The 20,917-nt window shown below is 34.0% G+C and overlaps 2 protein-coding genes across 6 annotated transcripts; both read right to left on the bottom strand.

Annotated features, from left to right (window-relative positions):
- Positions 1 to 28: 28 nt before the first annotated feature.
- LOC119640383 lies at positions 29 to 13,077 on the bottom strand. 5 transcript variants are annotated; one of them, XM_038038367.1, is made up of 6 exons: positions 12,859 to 13,077; positions 4,902 to 5,098; positions 2,800 to 3,052; positions 1,571 to 1,799; positions 1,301 to 1,509; positions 32 to 993 (listed from the first exon to the last, which is right to left on the bottom strand). In XM_038038367.1, exons 3-6 carry the CDS (start codon positions 3,000 to 3,002, stop codon positions 813 to 815), a joined length of 822 nt encoding a protein of 273 aa, XP_037894295.1. In that variant the 5' UTR covers positions 3,003 to 3,052; positions 4,902 to 5,098; positions 12,859 to 13,077; the 3' UTR covers positions 32 to 812. The 5 variants fall into 5 exon arrangements, with proteins under 5 accessions (XP_037894297.1, XP_037894296.1, XP_037894295.1 ...); XM_038038369.1 differs by lacking the exon at positions 4,902 to 5,098 and having other exon boundaries at positions 29 to 993; positions 1,400 to 1,509; XM_038038368.1 differs by lacking the exon at positions 4,902 to 5,098 and having other exon boundaries at positions 31 to 993; positions 2,800 to 3,044.
- Positions 13,078 to 18,427: 5,350 nt separating this feature from the next.
- LOC119640536 lies at positions 18,428 to 20,664 on the bottom strand. Its single transcript, XM_038038625.1, has 4 exons — positions 20,200 to 20,664; positions 19,454 to 19,600; positions 18,632 to 18,884; positions 18,428 to 18,570 (listed from the first exon to the last, which is right to left on the bottom strand). Exons 1-4 carry the CDS (start codon positions 20,662 to 20,664, stop codon positions 18,428 to 18,430), a joined length of 1,008 nt encoding a protein of 335 aa, XP_037894553.1.
- Positions 20,665 to 20,917: the final 253 nt, after the last annotated feature.

Below are 20,917 nucleotides of genomic sequence, written 5' to 3' on the forward strand. Positions count from 1 at the left end.
CATTTAATTTTAGCACTCTAAAAGACGTAAAAAGTTATATGGAGGTCCGAACTTGAATTTGATCCGTAAGCAAGCAACCTCGTGATAGTTCTCTAACCGAAACCATATCGGAGAAAACTGAATTTCCAACTAATTTTTCCTAATTTTCGCTTTATTTAGTGCTGTGATCGAAAGGTGGCATGACGTTTCCGTCAAGCTAAAGGCCAATGTTTTCCGTGGTTAATGAGTTAAGCTCACTTAGCTTACTTTGATGAAGAAAAACGAACTTCTCCTAGTCGACTGTATCTCTTGTAGTCAATAAAAGCCATATTCGCGGTTTCAGAATAGTCAGAAGCAAAATTTAGTGTAAAGGTCGAATATTTTGGCGAAAAGACATATTATAGGAATGCCAAACCAGGAATTAGGGGCATCTTAACGCTTGTTGACAGCCTGTCCGGGCAGAAGGGATTCATAATGCACAACGATAATTGAAGAGAGGCTAGTTCTACTACTTTCTGGTAACCGTTGTGCGTGTTACAAACGTATGACAAATTGAATACCAAGTATAGAAAAAGATCTTAAATTATTTATAAATTACTTTTATGGCGGAGAAAACCACGATCGGTTACAACTGCATACTGTTACGGTGCATACACAATGTTTCGGAATGCTTATCAATATTTCAACATTTTATGTGTAATAGCGAATATCTTATCAAATTTATCGTTAAATAAATACACGTTACAATAATTATATTATTTACGTAAGAGACGCTGACAACAGCAAAGAGAAGAAAAAAAATGAAAACATAGCACAAAGTGTTTTAAAGTACATTAATAAGTTTCATTGCGTATAGTACTTACTGGAGGTGGTGGTGCTGGCGCTCGTCGCTTTTTGCGAGGTGTTCGTTTTGTGCTCGATAAACTAGTTACTTCGCTAACGTTCAGGCCATCGGCGTTGTCTTCATTGTCGGTCTCGAAGGGGTTTGTGCTTGCCATGCTTGTTTGCGATGATCTAATAATCACGACAACAAAAACCACATTATCAACAACGACAACAGCATTGAAAATATCGTAAATATATAAGAAAATTACAAATAATTAGCACCACAACTGGTAACATATGCTATTGCAATACAGAACAAACATTTTAGTGGATTTAGATGTCCCATCAAACATACACAAATAGACATACATGTACCATATTACATGCGGTTTGATTCACAAACATCACTTACAAAAGGCATTCTTTTTGATATGCATTGGACGGACGCACGAAAAACTTCTATCAATTACATGGTTGTAAGGTAATGCTTACTCACCCCCTCGTTAGATTAATGTTGATATATTCATATGAATCTGCATTCATCGTATCTATACTACGTAGTGGTTGTGGCGTTAAAGAACCACGATAAACGTACCTTCTGTGCTTTTGCTGTATTTGCAAATTTTGTTCTGGATAACGATGACTTGAGCCAGAAAATTGTATTGTGCTACGATAATTATCATTACGATTAAAGCCAATACGATCCTACATGAAAAAAAACGTTAGTTATTAGTGATAGATAATGGATAGGGAAGAGAATATTTACGTTCACATTCCCCGCGGGTATGTTTTGTAAGGAACTTCGGTAAACGTTGTCACGCTGAAGGCTATCACTATATAACGGCGATGCATTGGTGCTGTGACGCACGCGATGATCTAACGTATTCCAGTTGTTATTCCCTTGAAGTCCTCGTCGCATTGCTGGCGGACTCTCTGATGTCTTATTAATACCTAACATAGATGATCTTTTTTTCGAGCGGAACGATTTGAAAGCCCTTTAAATATAATCAAGATGCACTGCATAAGCCATTTAACATATTATAACTTTTAGTTAAGACCGTTAAAGGCATTTTTTCTCCTTTAGTGCTTTTTTAATGAACTTTTTAAAGGACACTCGAATTGGTTAAACTATGGGTTCAATACTACAAGATACCACATTAAATAATACTGTTTAGCTAAGACAGTGTTAATGTTATAGATAAAGATTCGGTATTGGTTTAATCATTTCCGACTGTTCGTTCGTCTGTCTGATGGCCATAGACCTAAACATACAGCGAGCGCGACCACCCGACAATTACTCATAGTAAATATTGAAGTGAAATTTGACAGATACCGAAAGCCGTCTAAAACAGCAGTAAAAACATATCTCCATGATCCATTTACACTGTGAAAACAAAATTTATGGCAAATATTGATCTAAAATTACGCATTTGGCTCGAAGGCGAACGTAACTATGTCGCTTGCTATGATCTCTTTTTTTCGGGAGAAATCCTACAAAAGAATAGGCATATTATAATAATTTAACGAAGGGAATTTTCAGACCGTACAAGTTTAACATCGTTTAAGAATTAACGCCTACAGAACGACTTGGTAGCTAACATAGCAGTGACCAACCTCTAAAATCTGTTCCTGTGGAGTATGAAACCTCTTAACTTTCAAATATGATTTAAGGAACGGGAGAATAATGACCCCACTGGCAAATAAACTGGAAACGGGATATTGATTTCACATAACTCGGCAATCAATGAAAATGATCTATGTTGACCTGGTTGTAATATAGTGAAGAACGTTTCTAAACTAATCCGCTAGCTGAGAGCTTTCGACATCGGTATTCATTTCGCATGAATTTCGCTCTATAAAAGTGGATGGTACTAGCATAGTTTCGTAGTGAGTTGTGCCTTTGGTCTCTTTAATATTATATATTTAGTGCATAACTTAAGTTCTTCTATATGTGAAACATAGCAAAAAAAAACTAATGGTCTATCTTTTACTTACCACATTTCTTTTAGATTAGCAATGGAAAGACTGCTACGTCTTTCCCTATTATTGTTGCTCTTGTTGATTTTCCAGAATCGAAGGCGCTTGTGTTGATCCTCTTCGTAAAAAGGATTTAAATGCTCTGGATAGTTATAGACCGATATGTGACTAGTTGAACGTCCATTACGCATGACAACTACGTCACCGTTTAAGCTGCCCATTTTGCATTAAATATATTTATGCTTATGCCTTTTTATATAATTCTGAAAAACTAACAGTAATGTGAAATTGTAACTAAAGGCTTTGTTCACACGTGTTAAATTAGACGAGCAATATAGCGAGTATGCAGAATATAATAGTATACGAAAATTAGTGACAGAGTTAAGGGAACTTATTTACATCAACTCGAAATTCTTCATATCATCTGACTGTGCTCCGCGCTCAAATATGCTTGCTTAGGTTTTCCCCCGAAAGGTCACAATTCAACCCTCTTGCCTTAAGTAATCAGCTTTGTTTAGAAAGTCTTCTAATACATTTGTGGTAAAGCACTTACATTATTGCTGAGTTTCTACATTTTTTTTTTAATTCTCATTAATCGCCCGATTAATTTTGAGATACCGACGGGTATGATAACGGAAATGTTTATACTGTTTTATTACTTCTATGACAAGCAAATTCGTGTTCAACAGAATTAAGCAGTTTTTGCATTCTGCACCACTTGTGCTACAAGGGCATATGAGGTAGCTTGTGCGTTCAGAGATAATTGAGATAGACACACCTTCAATTTAGAATCACTGTTTGCATCGATTTAAGTGTTGTACATGTCTCCGTGTGGTGTTCTTATGCTCAATATGCTACTCGCAACTTTTCAAATATTTTGGTGATATTTGGGACACAAATGTGTTTTGCCCAAACACGGTATTACGATAGTGAAAATGGTTTCGATCGGACTTGTTTTTCGACCACTTGCCATACAACGCATCATTTTAAAAATTGATTATATGAATAGCTATTTTAAGCGAAATGGTGGCTGGTATATAACGGTAGGCCGTAACGCCCTATATTGTTTTTACTTATTATTCTATCGCTGTAAGATGGTGGTATACTCATTTTGTTTTTTTTTATAAAGCATGTAACAGCCAGAAGCAAGTTTCGGAGACACTATAAAGTGTATATATTCTTGATCAGCGTGAACTTCTGAGTTTATTTTGCTAAGTCTGTCCGTCTGCGTGGTGCTTGTTGTTGGCACTCTCCTGGTCGCAAAAATGAAGGTATCGACTTCAAATTTTTTAGAAACATTGGGTTGAGTTGGAATGGAACATAAAGTGAACGCCACTCGTTATGCAGAAATTATAAAAGTTAGAAGGCAAAAATTTTCCATATTTATTTCGCGAGACATTCTACTTTTTATGAACAAAAATGGAAAAAATCGACCATGCCCACACAAAGTTGCAAGTGATTAAATTTTATTTTTTTTTACTTTTTTGGTGTTTCATACCAATTGATGGTAACGCAAACGGGACAGAATGTTTGAAACTACTTTGCACATTCATCAAATGACTATATCTTACCTGCCTAAACGTAGATTGATTCTAAAACGAATATGGTAGGTACCCTGATTAATTTTTTTTAATAATACTAGTGATATGGGTATCAAATAAAAGAACTTGGAGAGTAGAATGCGAAGAGCTTAGTGGTGGGTCTGCGAGATTTGGCCCTGGCCGAATATAACTTTCTTACTTATTAATTTCTATTTTAGTCGAGAAAGTTTATAGGACGTCTACATACATAGACGTAATTAGTTAAAAAAAGAAATTGTTCCTATTTTGTTACGGTTTAAGACACATCTATTTTTTTCCTCTTTTTTCGGTTGTTATTATTGTTATTTTAACTGTTATTGGCCTTTTAAGAAGGAAAAGCAATGATTCGAAATTATAAGAATGGTATTTTGAATTTTACATGTGATGTACTGCTAATCTTATGTTGATTTCCTTAGAAACGTATTTCATAAGATATTGCTCTTAAGTGGCAATTATTCAAGACTTTTTTTTGGTCGGACTTAGTTCATTTAATAGCTGTAATTACCCTTAACTCGCATAATTTATTCTCATTTTACTTACCCGTTTATTTTATTTATTACGAAAACACTTTCAACCGCAAAGTTTTTTAATACTTTAGTAAAGCATTTATTAAGTCTATCACGTAACATACTTAGCGCGGTTCGAAAAGACAACAAATTAATTAGAGAGTTGGTTGAAAATAATTCGGAAGTGATAAATGCTTCAAATACATTTCAATTGATGCTAATTGTTTGTATCTACAAATGTTGATATTTATGGTTTGAGAAATTAGTTTATAAGTAATATTTTAAAACAAAAGAATGCAATCGAATATAAATATATGTACCCATTTATACGTATACAGTGCATGCGTAAATATTAGGTAGTGATATGAACACTTGACTTTGCTTGAAGAAGATTTATTAGCTGCGTTGTTTTCTTATAAATAATGATCCTCGACGAGAGTGGGCAAAAAATGGTTTTTGCACATTAAACGAATGTGGAAAATTTGAATGGGATGGAACCAATTTGTAAGATTGCTTCTTAGAACACATCAACAAGAAAGACGTTGTGTTTGCAAAATTCAATTTTACATCTTACAAAGGGACAATCCGGGACTTATCACTTCTTCTTCTTGCGAATTTCAATCGAGAGAAATTACTATTTTAGATTAAGTGTCATATTTTCAAAATTTGGTATTTTCACGTTTCTTGAAAAGTATATTAGCTTTTTACCCATTCCATGGGCCAATCGTTTTCATCTTTGTGTACGATCCGGTCCGATGAAACTGAACTAAAGCTAAGGATAAGTGGTATTTTTACTTTGAGTTTACGACCCCAAAGTTATCTGAATAGATGGATGGCCATATAGATTCAATTTCAAAATGTCATCTTAATCAAAATTGCATTTATGTAATATATCGTGTATACATTTGAATGTTAATGGGAAAATGAAAAAATAATATATCAAAAACCACATGCAATTGATGTATGCACGGTAAGTAGCTACATGCATTCTGTAACTGTCTGCATTTAAATGAATATTACATAATTTTCTTATTTTCTTTAATTGATTGTTTTCTACAATTTTCAATTAAATGTTGGAGAACAACTAAAACAATTGTATTTGCTTTTAAGTAAATTCAATTGCATCTATTTGCTTACAGATAAAGTAACGTCATTGATCTTTAACCCACACAACCTCGCATAAAGATTTTAATTCGTCTATCAATACATATCAACGCCGGAGCGATTACATTTCAACTTAGACTGACAGGCAAATAATGGAATCTATTACATTTAGCATAAAATGAAACAGAAATAGTCGGGAATTGTAGGGAAATTCTTGTCGCCATTATTGAAAAAATATTAAAATATTGATTGATGTAGGTATATATGCCAATAAGTGCTACATACCTGAAAGATAATGTTTTCGAACATGCATACTAGTTAATTATCGTCTATCCATGTGCTTGTTTATTCGAAACTTTGTTTTCGACATCATCGTTCAAAATTTTTTGGATTAAGCATGGTTTTGCTCTTTTTAATCTTGTCCGATTATGTTTAAAAGTCACTAAATTTAGCATGAAAGTTCGCTTTTAGTTAAAAATAATCAAGTCCGCATATTACAAAGAATAATGTGCCTATGCTTTCAAATTTTATTACATTTGCAGGACTTTACTATCAGTCAAAGTGGAGCCTTTGCGGTTCCGATAGTTTTCATTGACTACTTTGTTTTGTTGTAAAATTCGTATGTTCGTAGAACACATATCCAGAGTAGTCACATTTTCTGTATACGATTAAGATAGTTGAAGATAAAGCTAAATAAAGTAAAAACATATAACGTCGCAATTGAATGTGGAAGAAATATACGAAATTGTTTATAATTCAAAAGGAGATATGGAGAAAACATACGAAATTGTTTACAATTTAAATGGAGGTATGGAAGAAACATACGAAATTGTTTACAATTCAAAAGGAGGTAAGGAAGAACTATACGAAAAACATATGAATTCAAAAGGAGGTATGGAAGAAATTTACGAAATTGTTTACAATTCAAAAGGAGGTATGGCAAAAACATACGAAATAAAATGCGCTAGTTTTCACAATTGACTTGTAAAATGGGTTTCTGTGACTGAGTGACTTAGTTCTGTTGTTGGTCAAAAATAAATTTTTTTTTTTTTTTATTAAAAAAGTGAAATTGAAGTTGAAAGCGATGTGCATGAGAAAATATCACAGAAAATAGAAATACGAATAAAAAAGAGACACGCAGATTTACACTTTACAAAAATTCCGAGAAAAAGTCTTCATACTTGTTTACAAAGGAAAACATTCAGCTCTCTTTAAGGCTATTACGTAAAACAAGCGAGAAAATTATATTCGGCGAAGGACGAATCTCGCATACCCACCACTAAGCTCTTCGCATTCTACTCTCCCAGTTCTTTTATATGATACCCATATCCCTGGTATTATTAAGACAAAATTAATCGCGGTGATGGAAGACATTTTAAAATTAACCCATTTTTCAAGCAGATAAGATGTCTTCATTTGAAGAGTGTACAAAATTGTTTTTAATTGCTTTGTCTTTTTTTGTCTTTTGGTAAATGAGCATTAAACTTCAAAAAAGTGAAAAAAATTAAATTTAATTACACGTAACTTTGTGTGGATACGACCGATTGGTTCCATTTTGCCACCTAAAGAGTAATGTATCTCGAAAAGTAAATTTGGAATGTTTCAACCTTCCAACTTTAATAATTTTCGAATAAGGAGCTAAAATGGCTTAGTTGCGTTCAGTATACGCTTCACTGCGCGCTTCTGCTTTGACCAATGTGACCCAGTTTCGATACCAACCTGCGTGCAGAAACTGTAAGTGTTTTTACCAAATTTGAAGTTTATATCTTCATTTTTGCGAAGAAAGTGTCAGCAACGCACACTACAAGGACACGCAGACGGACAGACATGGCCAAATCAAGAATAGGGTCTCTGAAGCTTCCTTTTGGCTGTATGTAACAGCATGTAGCATTATGAAAAAAAACGAAATGAGTATATCCTCATCTTACAGTGGTCGCTATAAAAAGGGGTCAGGAATTTTAATTTTGTAAGGAGCTCTAATAGCGTAATTGTGGAGTATTTTTGCTATATGTTGTCCCACGGATTTGTCAGTTCGACGAATTTTTTAACGGTTTTTCGTTCAGTCGATGTGGCGTTATGCCACCCTGCCGCCTTGTCATTTAATCGATATCATGTTTTCTCAATCAACTGGTTTGTCAAACTATCAGTTCGACAACCAGCCGATTTTTCATGTCGGTATATTGGTCAGAGCAGAAGCTTGCAGTGAAGCATAACCTGAACGCAACTCTGGTTTTCTTAACAAAAATTTGCTGGTTGGCTAAAATTTACCACATTTATTTCGCGAGACACTCTACTCTTTATGGAAAAAAATGGAAAAAATCTGTCATGCCCACACAAAGTTGCAAGTGATTAAATTTTATTTTTTTTACCTTTTTGAGGTTTCATGAATGAGGCTTATGATAACGCAAACAGAACAGAATGTTTAAAATTACTCTGCGCATTCATCAAATGACTATATCTTATCTGCCTAAACGTGGATTGATTCTAAAACGAATATGGTAGATACCCTGATTAATTTTTTTTAATAATACTAGTGATATGGGTATCAAATAAAAGAAATTGGAGACTAGATTCGAAAAAGCATAGTGGTGGGCATGCGAGATTCGGCCCGACCGAATATAGCTTTCACACTTGTTTTTTTTTTAAATCGATTTGAGTGTCTTTTCTGTCAGGCTTCTAATCTTTGCTTTAATAAAGTTATTCATAAATTTACGCATACTATATATTCGATCAATAATTATTCATTATCACCTCTTTGTTAGGTCTTTCAACTGGCAGCTAATATCTTAGAGGCAATTGATCAACTTTTCAAATCATTTTATATGCTTAAACTCTAAACATGGCTTTAACGACGATTATTTAAACCCGTGCCATGGGGAGTATGAGTAGATGTAATTCAATATGAATAAATGTACATAATAAAACTTATCTGTGTATGTATGTGGACATGAAATGCGCAAATATTTGAAAACATATTGCAGTCGTTGGCAGTCTAAACAGCACAAGTTGCTTGGCGACTATTAGTTCATGTCACGTGGGGAGAGGGGAGTTATTTAAGTATTTGAAAAACATTTTACGCATTATTGTTGCTATTGTTGTAATGATTAAACATTTAAAAATATATTTTCGCTCACAACATTTCATGTTATAATAAATACCTTTATTTTTATTTTTTCGATGATTTGATATTTTATAAGGAATGCAAACACACTGTAATAAATTAATTGCTTAAATGAAAGTCGTATCGTCAGCAATTTTTGCTCATATGTACGTTTTCGGTTTTTCATTTGTTTACGTATTTGTATTTACTGTTGTTAAATTAATTAATAAAAACTTATTTCACTTATTTTGAGCGAGCTGATAAGAGAAGAATGAAGAAAATAAAGTACAGAGATAGAAAGAGATTGCACAGTAAACGGAGTGAAAAGAAAACGAGACATGTAATGAAATCACTTTCGAGTTTGAGTGGACTTTTTGTGGTGGATCTGTTGGATATTATAGTACATTTTAAAAGTGGGACAAATATGTTCGCTATAAAGATGCGATGCAAACGACATTTCAAGATGGTGACGAAATATACTTTATTTGCCAAACCTCGTTTTGTCGGCTTCAAAGTAGGTTTATTTGCTGTCAGTACTACCACTCTATTCTTTGACCTAGGCCTCGATATTTTTCCATAGTCGCATTAAGGTAGAGTGTCCAACTGCTTCAACGTTTTTTTTACATTTTCAATAGATCCAAAACAGTTTCCTCGAAATGGAATTTGTAGCGTGAGAAATATGAAAAACTTAGATTGTTTATCGCGCGTTTTCGATGAAAATTGTCACACATTAACATTCAATCTTTATTTTTTCGATTATTCAAAGCAAAGCAGATGTCTTTTATCAGGATTATATCCTATATAGACTAGGGTTTTGATGTTCACGAAATGCCATACATTTCGGCAGATCAAATTACGCACGTAGAGATATGTTTGGAGAGACGAAATTAGGCGTATATGTGTTGTGCGGCTTTGCAAAGGCCGATTCCGTGTGTAATATATGTGCAAATTAACCGATGACAGCAAATCACGGTAATACGTAATACGTTATATGAAGGATACACTTTTCGGCAAGATATTATAACCACACACATCGCGCCACATATTACATTGAATACAATGTCCACGAAGAGAAGTAACCCAGGTAGCGCGAAATATAGCAGCAAATGTAACCGTAAAGCCTACTTGCACAGAAATATTGGAAAAAATATAATTAAGACACGGAGAGAAAAAATTTGTATTCGCACACTTTTTCAAGCTAATGTACCAGTATTTTGTGAATTTGCTAGATTAAAACGCATGATTTTACCTCAAACACAAAATTCATATGGGTTTATGCAATATCGGGTGAATGACAAGTGATTCCATTCTTTAAGAATCCATTGGAAAGCGGTGCCTTTCTCTTGTCGATATGCACGATCTCATCTTTTTTTCAAAAACGAAGGGGGCAACACTTAACGGCAATCAATGGATTGTCCAATTAATCACAACATGAGTCTCCTCCCATCAATCGACTGAGCAACGTAAACGCACTTTTATTATTTCATTCATCAGGCAGCAATTTGGGCATCCACTTTGATATTTCTTGGTCGAATGACAAATACTTCGGCATTGAAACGTAAATGGGATAAACACACGAGTTTGGGAAAACAGCTTTTTGATTCACGAAGCTTGCTGCGCACGCGCTGTTCATTTAACCTTTATATGGGGACAACACGACAGGCAGAGCTCTAATATTCGAGTCTTTCTTTTTCAATTGTGTAAAATACGAAAATCCTGAATTTCTGAATAAATCTTTTGTTTTACATGAGCTTTTGATTCTATAGCCGCGTTCTTGGTAAACAGAGAACTTCGTATCCCCTAAGAGTTTATTTAAAGGGCATTTCCGCGATGGGCGCATACGACAAACAGGCAAGCTAACACACATGATGAACTAAACGGTATGCATACCTTATGCAAACTACAGTGTACAAAATAAATAGAAAGAAAACACTAAAAAGTAGACTCTCAATTTTCACAGTTTGACAAACAGCAGACGAACCCCCGTTCCACAACAAATGATTTTTTATTTTATCTTATCTTGAGGCCGAAAAATTGGAAGAATTCAAGACTAAATTCGTATTTTCTAGACAAATTTTCGTGATCGTAATTTTGATTTCAATCAAGAGAGAGACGTTTTTGAAGTGGCTCTGCGACTTTTATTGATAAGTAATTTACACATTTTAAGGAGTCCCCGCAATGTACGCGCTATAAGCTTTTGGTAAGCCAGTTTTTTTTAGTTTTATTTCCGACTCATTGTGTATTTTAGGCAGATGTCGTAAAATTGTAAAAGAATGTTTCCATTGACATAAATTCGTTTTCTCTTATGAAAATGCAAGGAGTGTATTTTAAGATATTTATGCGCATACATAGACGACAGTGCCGAAAGCAATGATTTATTGATGGAATGTTTAGAAAAACTGCTTCGTTTCTTTTTCATTATTATTATCGAAGAGACAGTCAATTTCGTTACATTGTTTGCAACCCTAAGCAGTATGCAAGCTTGACTCGGAAATAGTGTTTATAAAAACGATGTACGAAACACAAAGGCAAATTGAGTTAATTGTAGAGCTATATCCTGCATTTCAAGAAAAAAATGCCTATGGCTGCATTTGGAGAAAGCAGACGGGGAGAAACGCACACTTTCGATGAAATTTCAAGTCGATTGGACAGCCAAAGTTCTTACGATTTGCTTGTTTGAGATATCTCCTAAAAAGACATAAGTCAATTGATTCATAAAAACGTATAGAAGCCCACAATGTTGACTTCCGTGTGCGAGCTTGGGTTGACCATGGGTCGAAACATATCAATATATTAACTTATGTTTAAAATAACTCGAAAATTGTTGTAAGTTGAACACGAAAAAGATGGACAGTCGTTGGACAGATTGATTCGAAAACTGATTCTCAACGGATCATGCCATAATACTATGTTGGTCCGTAAAAACTTAGCGCACATAGTGAAGGATAAAAAAAATTTGGAAACTTGGCAATATTTCAATTAAAAGTTTTTCCCAGGGCACAATGACACCACTTCAACTGCAGTACGCCTCAGAATAGATTATGGTTAAGAATCTAGGCTTTGATATTTATTGATTGGCCTGTAGACGTTTGCAAACATTTGGTGCAACTCAGCCAAATTTCGAAGTTATTGCCGACCCATACTTTTGCTTAGGGTAATGTTTTCTACGCACAGGCCAAAATTGTTAAACGTCTGGAGCAGTTTTTAACTATTACAAAAGAAAAGACAACATTGATCGAAAATTTACGTTTTATTTCCTTTGATATCCTAAGCACATGTCATGATCTATTACAAATTTCACATATTATGCAACGTACGATATTTCGTTTATTAGATGGAGAGTGAAAACACAACCGTGAAGAATAGTTTGTACAATTTCGCTAAGTAAGTGTGCATATAATAGATATTTAGGATCAATAGTAAGTGAATATCCTCTAATTTTTTCAGATCAATCTTTCGCTACTGCAAGACCGCTTTGCAGTCTCCATAGGCATAAACATTTCATTGTACGTTTTTACCACATTTTTATGTCGGTGCGGCCCTACTTTTTAGGAAATGAAATATGTAGCGGTTTCAACTAACGTCTATTGAACACTTAAATGGTAGTAGGTATTTGAAATTCTCCTTCACACGATATCTCATTTTACATATGTACGTATATGTGTGTGTGTTGCCAATTCGGTAGGTATTTGTGTATGAAGAAATGCATACATCTATATACATGGATATACATATGTATTTTATTGGTTGACATCAGCGCTGTGGCCACAAAAAAATTTACACTCACATTTTTACATATCCATACACATTGCACGTATGCATCAACACTTCACTACACGTAATCGTACTGTTGCGATATTTAAAAAATTTCACTTGTTCCCGTACATGTGTATATATTTAGCGCCCCGTCTTACGATCAATTGCTTTAAATTGTTTTTTCTTTTATTTTATTATTTATTTTTCTTGTGTTATACACAGAAAGAATCTTTCAAAAAGAAACTCGCTCACCGAGCCCTAGACTAGAACTGAAATTTAGCAAACATCAGCGTATGAATAATTTACTCGAAAGCTGATAAATGCTGAGACGAACTACACCAGCACCATTCGGCCAAGCTATGTGGGCTCTCACGTACACTATTTACACACCTTATTGTTAGTTTTTTTTTTGTTTCACATTATTGGCAGGTGGTGTGTTAGATTTGTCAAATGTTGCGACGCATAGAGATATGATGTGATCAACGTGAAAAAAAACCAATTTATTTAAGCATGTTTGCCTCATGTTTATCCATACGTAAAAATAATCGTGATCTTATATTAGCAGACTTTATTTAGACACATTTGTCTGCGACATATCCTTTCATTGAAATCAGGATTAAATCCATAACCTCTTCAATAGGCGTACACGAACTCAAATTTATTTTTACCATCATCGTCGTGAAAAGTAAATTCCTTTTGTTTAATTTGGAATTTTGACTTTCCAAAGAATTCATAATTTTTGTCCTTCAAAACTATTAAACTTTTTTTATTGCTGTAAAATGAGTTTTGAAATTTTCCTAAACTTTTTCAAGGCAAGTTCGAAAATCAGGCTAGTTAATGTATAGAGCCGTTTCGACTAGTAAGCAAAAAAGAAAATAGTTACATAAGACGGCACATGTATAATATATGTTTGAACCCCGCAATTATCCAGAAAGTGCTACCCAATCGTTCAAAAGTACTATTTAAAGTAGTGAACTTACAAGATATGTAAGATAGGTCGTTGCAGATATCGAATTAGAATATTGTGCTTTTGTGTTCTGCTAAGCAAACGCTGTACCCATTTGGAAACCTGCTTAACTTACAACTTCATTCTCAAAATGTCGACAATCATTTTCAGAAGTTTTGCTGTGTGGTCTGTTGTAACCATGTCATTTCATGTCACCAACAGCGTCGTCATCATTTGAAATTCGTAAACTACCGGCAAGTATTTGGATCCGACGGCGAAAAGTACACAATATTTTGTAAACCAATGTTAAATTTGAACTGTATTTCTCCCCGTCACAGAACATTGTCTAATCAATAAGGGCATTCATATCCTTGCAGTCTTTTGGAGATGACAAAAACCAGCGCAATTTGCAAACAAGTGATTGTAATAACATGAACGTTTCACAGGTGTCGTTTGAAGGTTTGCGCTTGGTTGGTATGTAGAAATAATATGGAATTTTTTGTTGGAACATATGTCTATTATAAGTCCCGAGAATTATTGACCGTAGTGCTAGCAACGGGTCTTAAGCAAATTCGACTTAAGCCAAACACAACTTTTATCGTAATGTTTTAGCTTATTTTTGTATTGTTTTTGTTATTGTTATTACATATTTCAACGTTCATTTTCATTTATTTCGAAATGCTTAAGGTAGTAGGCTGTGCAAAAAACCAAAACAAAAGTAAAGAAAAAAATTATAAAATTAATTGACTTTTTATTTAAAATATTAAAACTATTTGGGTTTAGGTTTTTTCAACTTAATGGAAAATGGCAATTGATTCAAGCTGATAAGATTTGCAATAGCAATAAATCTATATAAATAAGAAGGCAAAAGCTTACTTTAGTTCAGGAAGCTGTAAACAACAAGCACAATGCTTTGATCTTGTTATTGAAAAATTTTTGGAAAATGTCAAAGTAAACTTTTAAAAGTGCTATGACTTAGCTCAAAAATTCCAATTGCTTAGTCACTACAGTGCTATTCAGAATTTCTGAGTGTAAGACTTATCGATGCATTATAAATATTCTGTTCATTTAATGAAAACGATAGAAGAACTAACAAAATAAAATTTTATTATACAGCCCAATGAAGAGAACGACAGAGAAGAGAAATGGTGTGAGCTTTCAAACGTATGCATGCAGGAATTTTTTTTTCTGTCTTCTCATTATTAAGTCTTTTTGTATGTTTTTATGTCAAGTTATTGAAGCGTAATGTTGCACTGGAACAAATTCAATTTAATTGCAAAATGTGTTGGTTTAGAATTCCGTGCATAGTTTCTATTCTGTACACAGGCGTTCCCCTGTTAACACGGTACTAGTAAAGCACGGTTTCGATACAACACGATTCCGAGAAATCAAATGTGCGCTTTTCTATTGGTTTTTGCTTTCATTTTTATTTTACCCTTAATACGAACAGTTTCAGCCAACGTTGAGAAGAATGAATAAATTAGCTGTGATTTTTTGATGAAAATTAATTTGATGATCGTCATCATATTATTTGAATTATGTTTTTGCTTTTTTTTTTCTATGAAAACGCATTTTCATAATGAAATATGGATCGACACAACACGGTAAACGCTGCATTAATTTACGTTATCTTGAGGCATGTTATAACACGGCTTTGATACAAGACGAATAAAGTTTCGATACAACACGATGTATATTTTTTTTATTTAGATTATATCCATTTCCATTTACTCTAAATCATATTAGATGATCTTTTATCATTAATTGTGTACGTCTCAGTAAACCGATTGGAACTACTTTCGGACTTAACATGAAGGTGATTTTAATGAACCTACGGGTCATAGGCGTTCGAAGATATCTTCACGGGATCGAAAGTTGTAGCGGAAAATAGAAAAAAATGGTCGATGTTTTTCGAGGTTGCTTTAGTTTTTCGTACATATTGGACCGGATTACCCCTATTTTTTAACCAAACATTCCTAATTGACTAGGAAATATTTGCACGAAATTCCAGCTTCCTATAATTATTTTTGCGACTATGATGGCCCACAAAACTTACCCATCAAATTGAAGAGGTTCGCTAAAATAGATACATACAGAACGTCGAAAAATCTAGTGTTAAATAAAAAAGTAGAAACGCTTCGTGTAACACGGGTTCGTTACAACACGATACGAATTAACCGTGTTAAGCAGGAGATACCTGTACACTATGAAATATTAGAAAAAAGCTTGTAGACACATCCTAGTCGGGCAACGCCGTCTTTAAATGCCCTTTATCATTGTCATTCACTCATTTTTGTGATAATACACCAAAGATTATAATCATATTTCTTACGTAAAAGCGTTCTTTCCATGAAATCCTTCATAGTGGCGGATGCTCCATACGTCAACTAATACAGTCCAAATTTAGAAAATATAATTTATTTGACAAAAATTGTCTTTCGTCTTTGCTTTCGTCATAAAACACAAAGATATACTGCAAACTAGAAATTAGACCCTGCCGCGACAGAAAATCTTGCTTTTCATGAGATCTACTATATATCGTGGGGCCTAAAATCCATCTAATCGAAATTCGGTTTACTATGGACGAACTTTCATCAAGAAATTATTAAAATGTAGCCTTTTTAGTGTAGAAAGATTCAGCCCTCGTAGATAGGGTTATAAGAGAGGAAATTCAAAAAACTGACCAGTTTGATTACAAATTTGTCACACCAACTTAAAGTATCGAAATACTATCACTTAGCGATTTTTTCGTGAAAATCTGCAAATCATAATAATGCCTTATATATAAAGACTGTCCGAAATAAGGCGTTATATAGGGGGCATTTGAAAAAGTGATCAGATCCGAACAATTTCAATGGACGTCATGGTTGGGCCAAAACACATCAGTGTAACTCCCTATTTTATGCCGTGTTATTATAAGGCTTAGCAATAGTTTTCGGTATAGTCGTGAAACATAAAACTCGTATCTAGATTTACTACTCCATTCAGTTTTTTTTACTCTTCTACACCAAGCTGACAATAGGCTTTTAATTTCTTGTGGCAAAACCATGAAAAGACAGATTTCTGCTGCGAGTTGAAGATTTAGAACGATCCTTATTGGCATTAAAAAAGAGTTGCTTGATCAAAACAATAGAATGGTTGTCAGGTAGGCTTCACCCTATCTGGGCAGCGCGTCTATATAATGCATTTGAATCTGCTTTGTGGTAAAAATACACGTAAAGTTCATAATATGTAAATATGAGCGAAGCGTTTGCCAGACTAAGCTGATTTTCAGAATTGACCTCAAAGTTTTTTTAGCGAAAAGTTCTGAAAACAAAAATAAGAACTTGAGACCTGGCTTACTAATCGTAAATACAAATATTTCTCTATTCAAGTCCGTTCAAATCCATTAGTACGCATTACAAACCTTAAAATATCTAAAGTAACCTCTTTCACGAAAAAGGAAAGCGAAATCAAAAATACTGTGATTCTTTAGGAAATATAGATAACAAATAAAAAGTTTGGCAAGCGGAGTGCACATTAATTTTTCATAACTTGATATGCTTGCGAGCAAGTAGAATTTCCTAATTAAATAATGAAGAAGAAGATAGTAACGGAAGCCGTGCTCCATCAATATGAACAATTGCGAATCAGAAGGCGCCTTGTCTGGTGAGCATGCCAGATGCAGCAGAAGCTCCGAATCGTTGCAAAAGTGCATTGTTAACAACTCTTGCAACGTTCAGTCAAAATCGCATATTCAGTTAATGTGCGAGCCACTAACCATTTTTCCTGCTTTTGGATCTTCCCTATCGCATCGTTTAAGTCTAGAAATAATGAATTCATAATTTGGAAAGCTGTTCGAAGGTCTATTAAGACTTTTATCAGGGTTTTCGTCCAATAAGTCTTGCAATTCACTGTTTTGGAGCTTTTTTGGTCCTCCAGGCCTGTTTTCGCCACTGACATCAAAATCACCACTTTTAAAACGTTGAAATCAAAACTGACAGTTGAGACATGGTGTAACATCATCACCATAAACTTCTGAAAGTGTTGGGTAGGCTACATCAGCAGACTTCTTCGAATCAAACAACAAAAGCAATGTTGTCGAAAATGTAACTTTGAGCGTTCTATGATTAGCGTCCGCATACGCTCAACAAATCAATAATATTAAATGGAAAACTGGTGTTTTATATACAGGAAGGTCAAAATAATCGTATTTAACCCTTATGTACGCTCGCACTTTCTATTTCTTTATAATTTTTGCATGTAGAAGTTGCCTATCAAAATGAACGCAACCACCTAAAATTAAGGTTATTTTTGCAGTGGATGTAGATAAGTTTAAAGAATCTGCGGCGAAGGATTGAATTTTCTTTACGATGTTCGTCTTATAATATTATTTTATATATGTAATATATTCATGTTTAGGACGAGGGAGTGGTTCAAGAAAAGATTTTTCGTGGATAGACGGCCTTACCTTAGATGCTTACAGGGTTCTAATTTACCAAGCAAAGTCTCATAACTCTCTGATTACGAAGTGCACCTCGTTAGCATGGCTCCGTGGACTATTTTTTTATTTATATTGTTTCATTATATTTAATCCGTATAGATATTTAGGTAGAAATTCTTTCCTTATCTAAAGTTGTTAATATTGCGTTAAAGCTGAAAGGCTTGACATATTTTAATTATTTCCGCAATATAAAATAACTAGAATTCCATAAATTGGGAATTGCCATTCAACATGTGAAGCTGCTTTTGCTGAATTCCCACCATTGCACATCTGTATTGAGTCATTCAATAGCAAGGGATACTCCTCTCTTAATCCTGTTGTTGAAAATAAAATATTATTAGTGCCTTGCCTTTAAAGGAGATTAATATAGCCTACCGTCATATGGTGATGAAGCAGTATAAGTTCCCTCTTTCAAGACTTGCAATTCCTCAGTATGAATCACATTATAGATCCATGTTAAATGATATTCCAGATTGGTGTAATAGCTTTGTAGGATCTTTTGCGAGCAATTGAAATTGTTTGCATTGGGCATCGGCAAAATTGTTGATAATAAACCAACTAAATGGTTTTTACATAACAATCCTATACCACGATCGATATTATAACGACGGGCGAAATCGTCGAAAGTCTAAACGTTTTTTAATCCATTAATTCATTATAAAGTATAAAAAATATAGTCACTTGGGAAAGTTTTTTTAAATAAAAACTACATATCGTTATTATATAAACACTAATATTCAATCTACTGTTAATTGTAGAATATCTATTTGTTCTAAATAAATAGCAATAATAATAATAATGAGTAGTCAATTAATGGATATTTATCCCCGAAAAAAGAAGGATTGCTAATTACTATATAAGATCAAGTAATGAACGCGTCATTCTCTAGACAATCTTTTGTTGATTAGGCCTGCACAATTGATTCTCATAACATTGGCCATATTGCATCAGCAAATTAGCTTTAATCTCCATAATTAGTTAGTAATAAATGGCGTAAGAAGTTCTTTCGATTTTGAAGCGAAGATCCTTGATAATTTCTACATAATGAAGAGTTTGTATCTGGCGCTCATAAGACCTGTTTAACAATATGCATCAGTTGATTTAACTTTGGGAAGCCCCTTCGCAGCAAATCGCTTAAGAGAGGCTCGGAAAATTTTGATAGGAGTTAAATTTATATATTTTTCCAAGAAAACTTACTGTGCAATGAAAACCGCATGGCAACATATAAAGTGAGCAAATATCGTTTCTTCGAGCCAAGGGAAATTGGGAGATACTGTGACACTCAGAATTAGGTAAAAGCGGCAGTTGTTCCGTTCGCGTATGGATTGGAATTTTAGTCAATTTCTGAAAATTAAATTTTAAAAAATTTGAATTAGAATAGACCTTTATATTACAAATTAAACACATCAAGCTGGACACTATTTTTTAGAACTAGCACTTTTTTCCGTACATACCATTAGTTAATAGACTAAGCGTATTAGTTGTTACATAGGAGAACTTTAAGAAAATTACCCTTTACAAGCTTTCAATGTTTCCAAATCTTCCAAAAATATTAAACGATATTCTGGAAACTGGTTCCGCCTTTCGATTGATTTATATGCATATGGTGAACGTTTCGAAATATGATTCGAGTAAAACTGAATTAACAGACCCCCCAAAGCGTGAACTTCATTAACTTAGCAAAGGTTTCACAACTACGTCATCAAACCCAATTTTGATATATGCATGAAAACTATGCGACAAAAAAAACGCTAATATTTAAGCTCAATTAATTCTAGAGAAAGCAAGCAATCTAAAAAATCTGATAATGACGGTAAAGTTGTCTATTATCTTCTATTCTATTCTATTATTATCTATTGGGAATGGTTATGTTTTTATTTCCTCTCGCTTTGGAGACCTAATATATTTAGACTACCATACATACATTTTTCTTTGCCACTTACATTTCTGAAGTAAAAATTTGCTAAACATGGTCTATCAGCATTATCGATATCGTCCAAAATGACCCACTTAAGGTCGTTACGTATGCCCAAAGGCAAATTGCTGTTTAAACGCAGAATAGCCAAATCATTCTCATTAGTAGTGACATTGAATGAGTTGGCTATGATTATATCAAGCACTTGAACTGTAAGATCACTGGCAAAGTCGCTAGATGTGCCGGCGATAATAAATAATTTATTGGATTGGAACGGTTCGGCCGCACTCTCGGCTGTAAGTTGGTAATGAATGCAAGACGCTATCGTTAAAACGAGTCGGCACTGTATTATCACGCCATTACATACGAGCACCGGAGGTCCATTTTGATTGGAATTTAAATAAATGGACACCTGATACGCCGGTTGTTCGGAAAGGTAAAGCTTTGCGAACACAATCACATAAACAAAAAAAGAATGTATGAACTTTTTCATCTCATCAGTGTAAAATAAAACAAGGTTTCAAAAATACAAAAGGGAAAAAACTTGCTTAAAGTCGTGCACGGTTTAACTGAAAAAAAAGAAAATTTAACGAAACGCTTAACATTTTTTCTTCGTATTTAGAATGAATTCCAGCATGAAATCTTAATATATTCTTATCGTTGTTCAACTGTGAGATAAAGTCATGTCATGTCATGTTTAAGCTAACATTGTAACATTTTAATATCAGTTGCACTCTACTTTAAAT

Source organism: Glossina fuscipes, unplaced genomic scaffold (assembly GCF_014805625.2).
Source record: "Glossina fuscipes isolate IAEA_lab_2018 unplaced genomic scaffold, Yale_Gfus_2 121, whole genome shotgun sequence".
NCBI classification, from domain to species: Eukaryota; Metazoa; Arthropoda; class Insecta; order Diptera; family Glossinidae; genus Glossina; species Glossina fuscipes.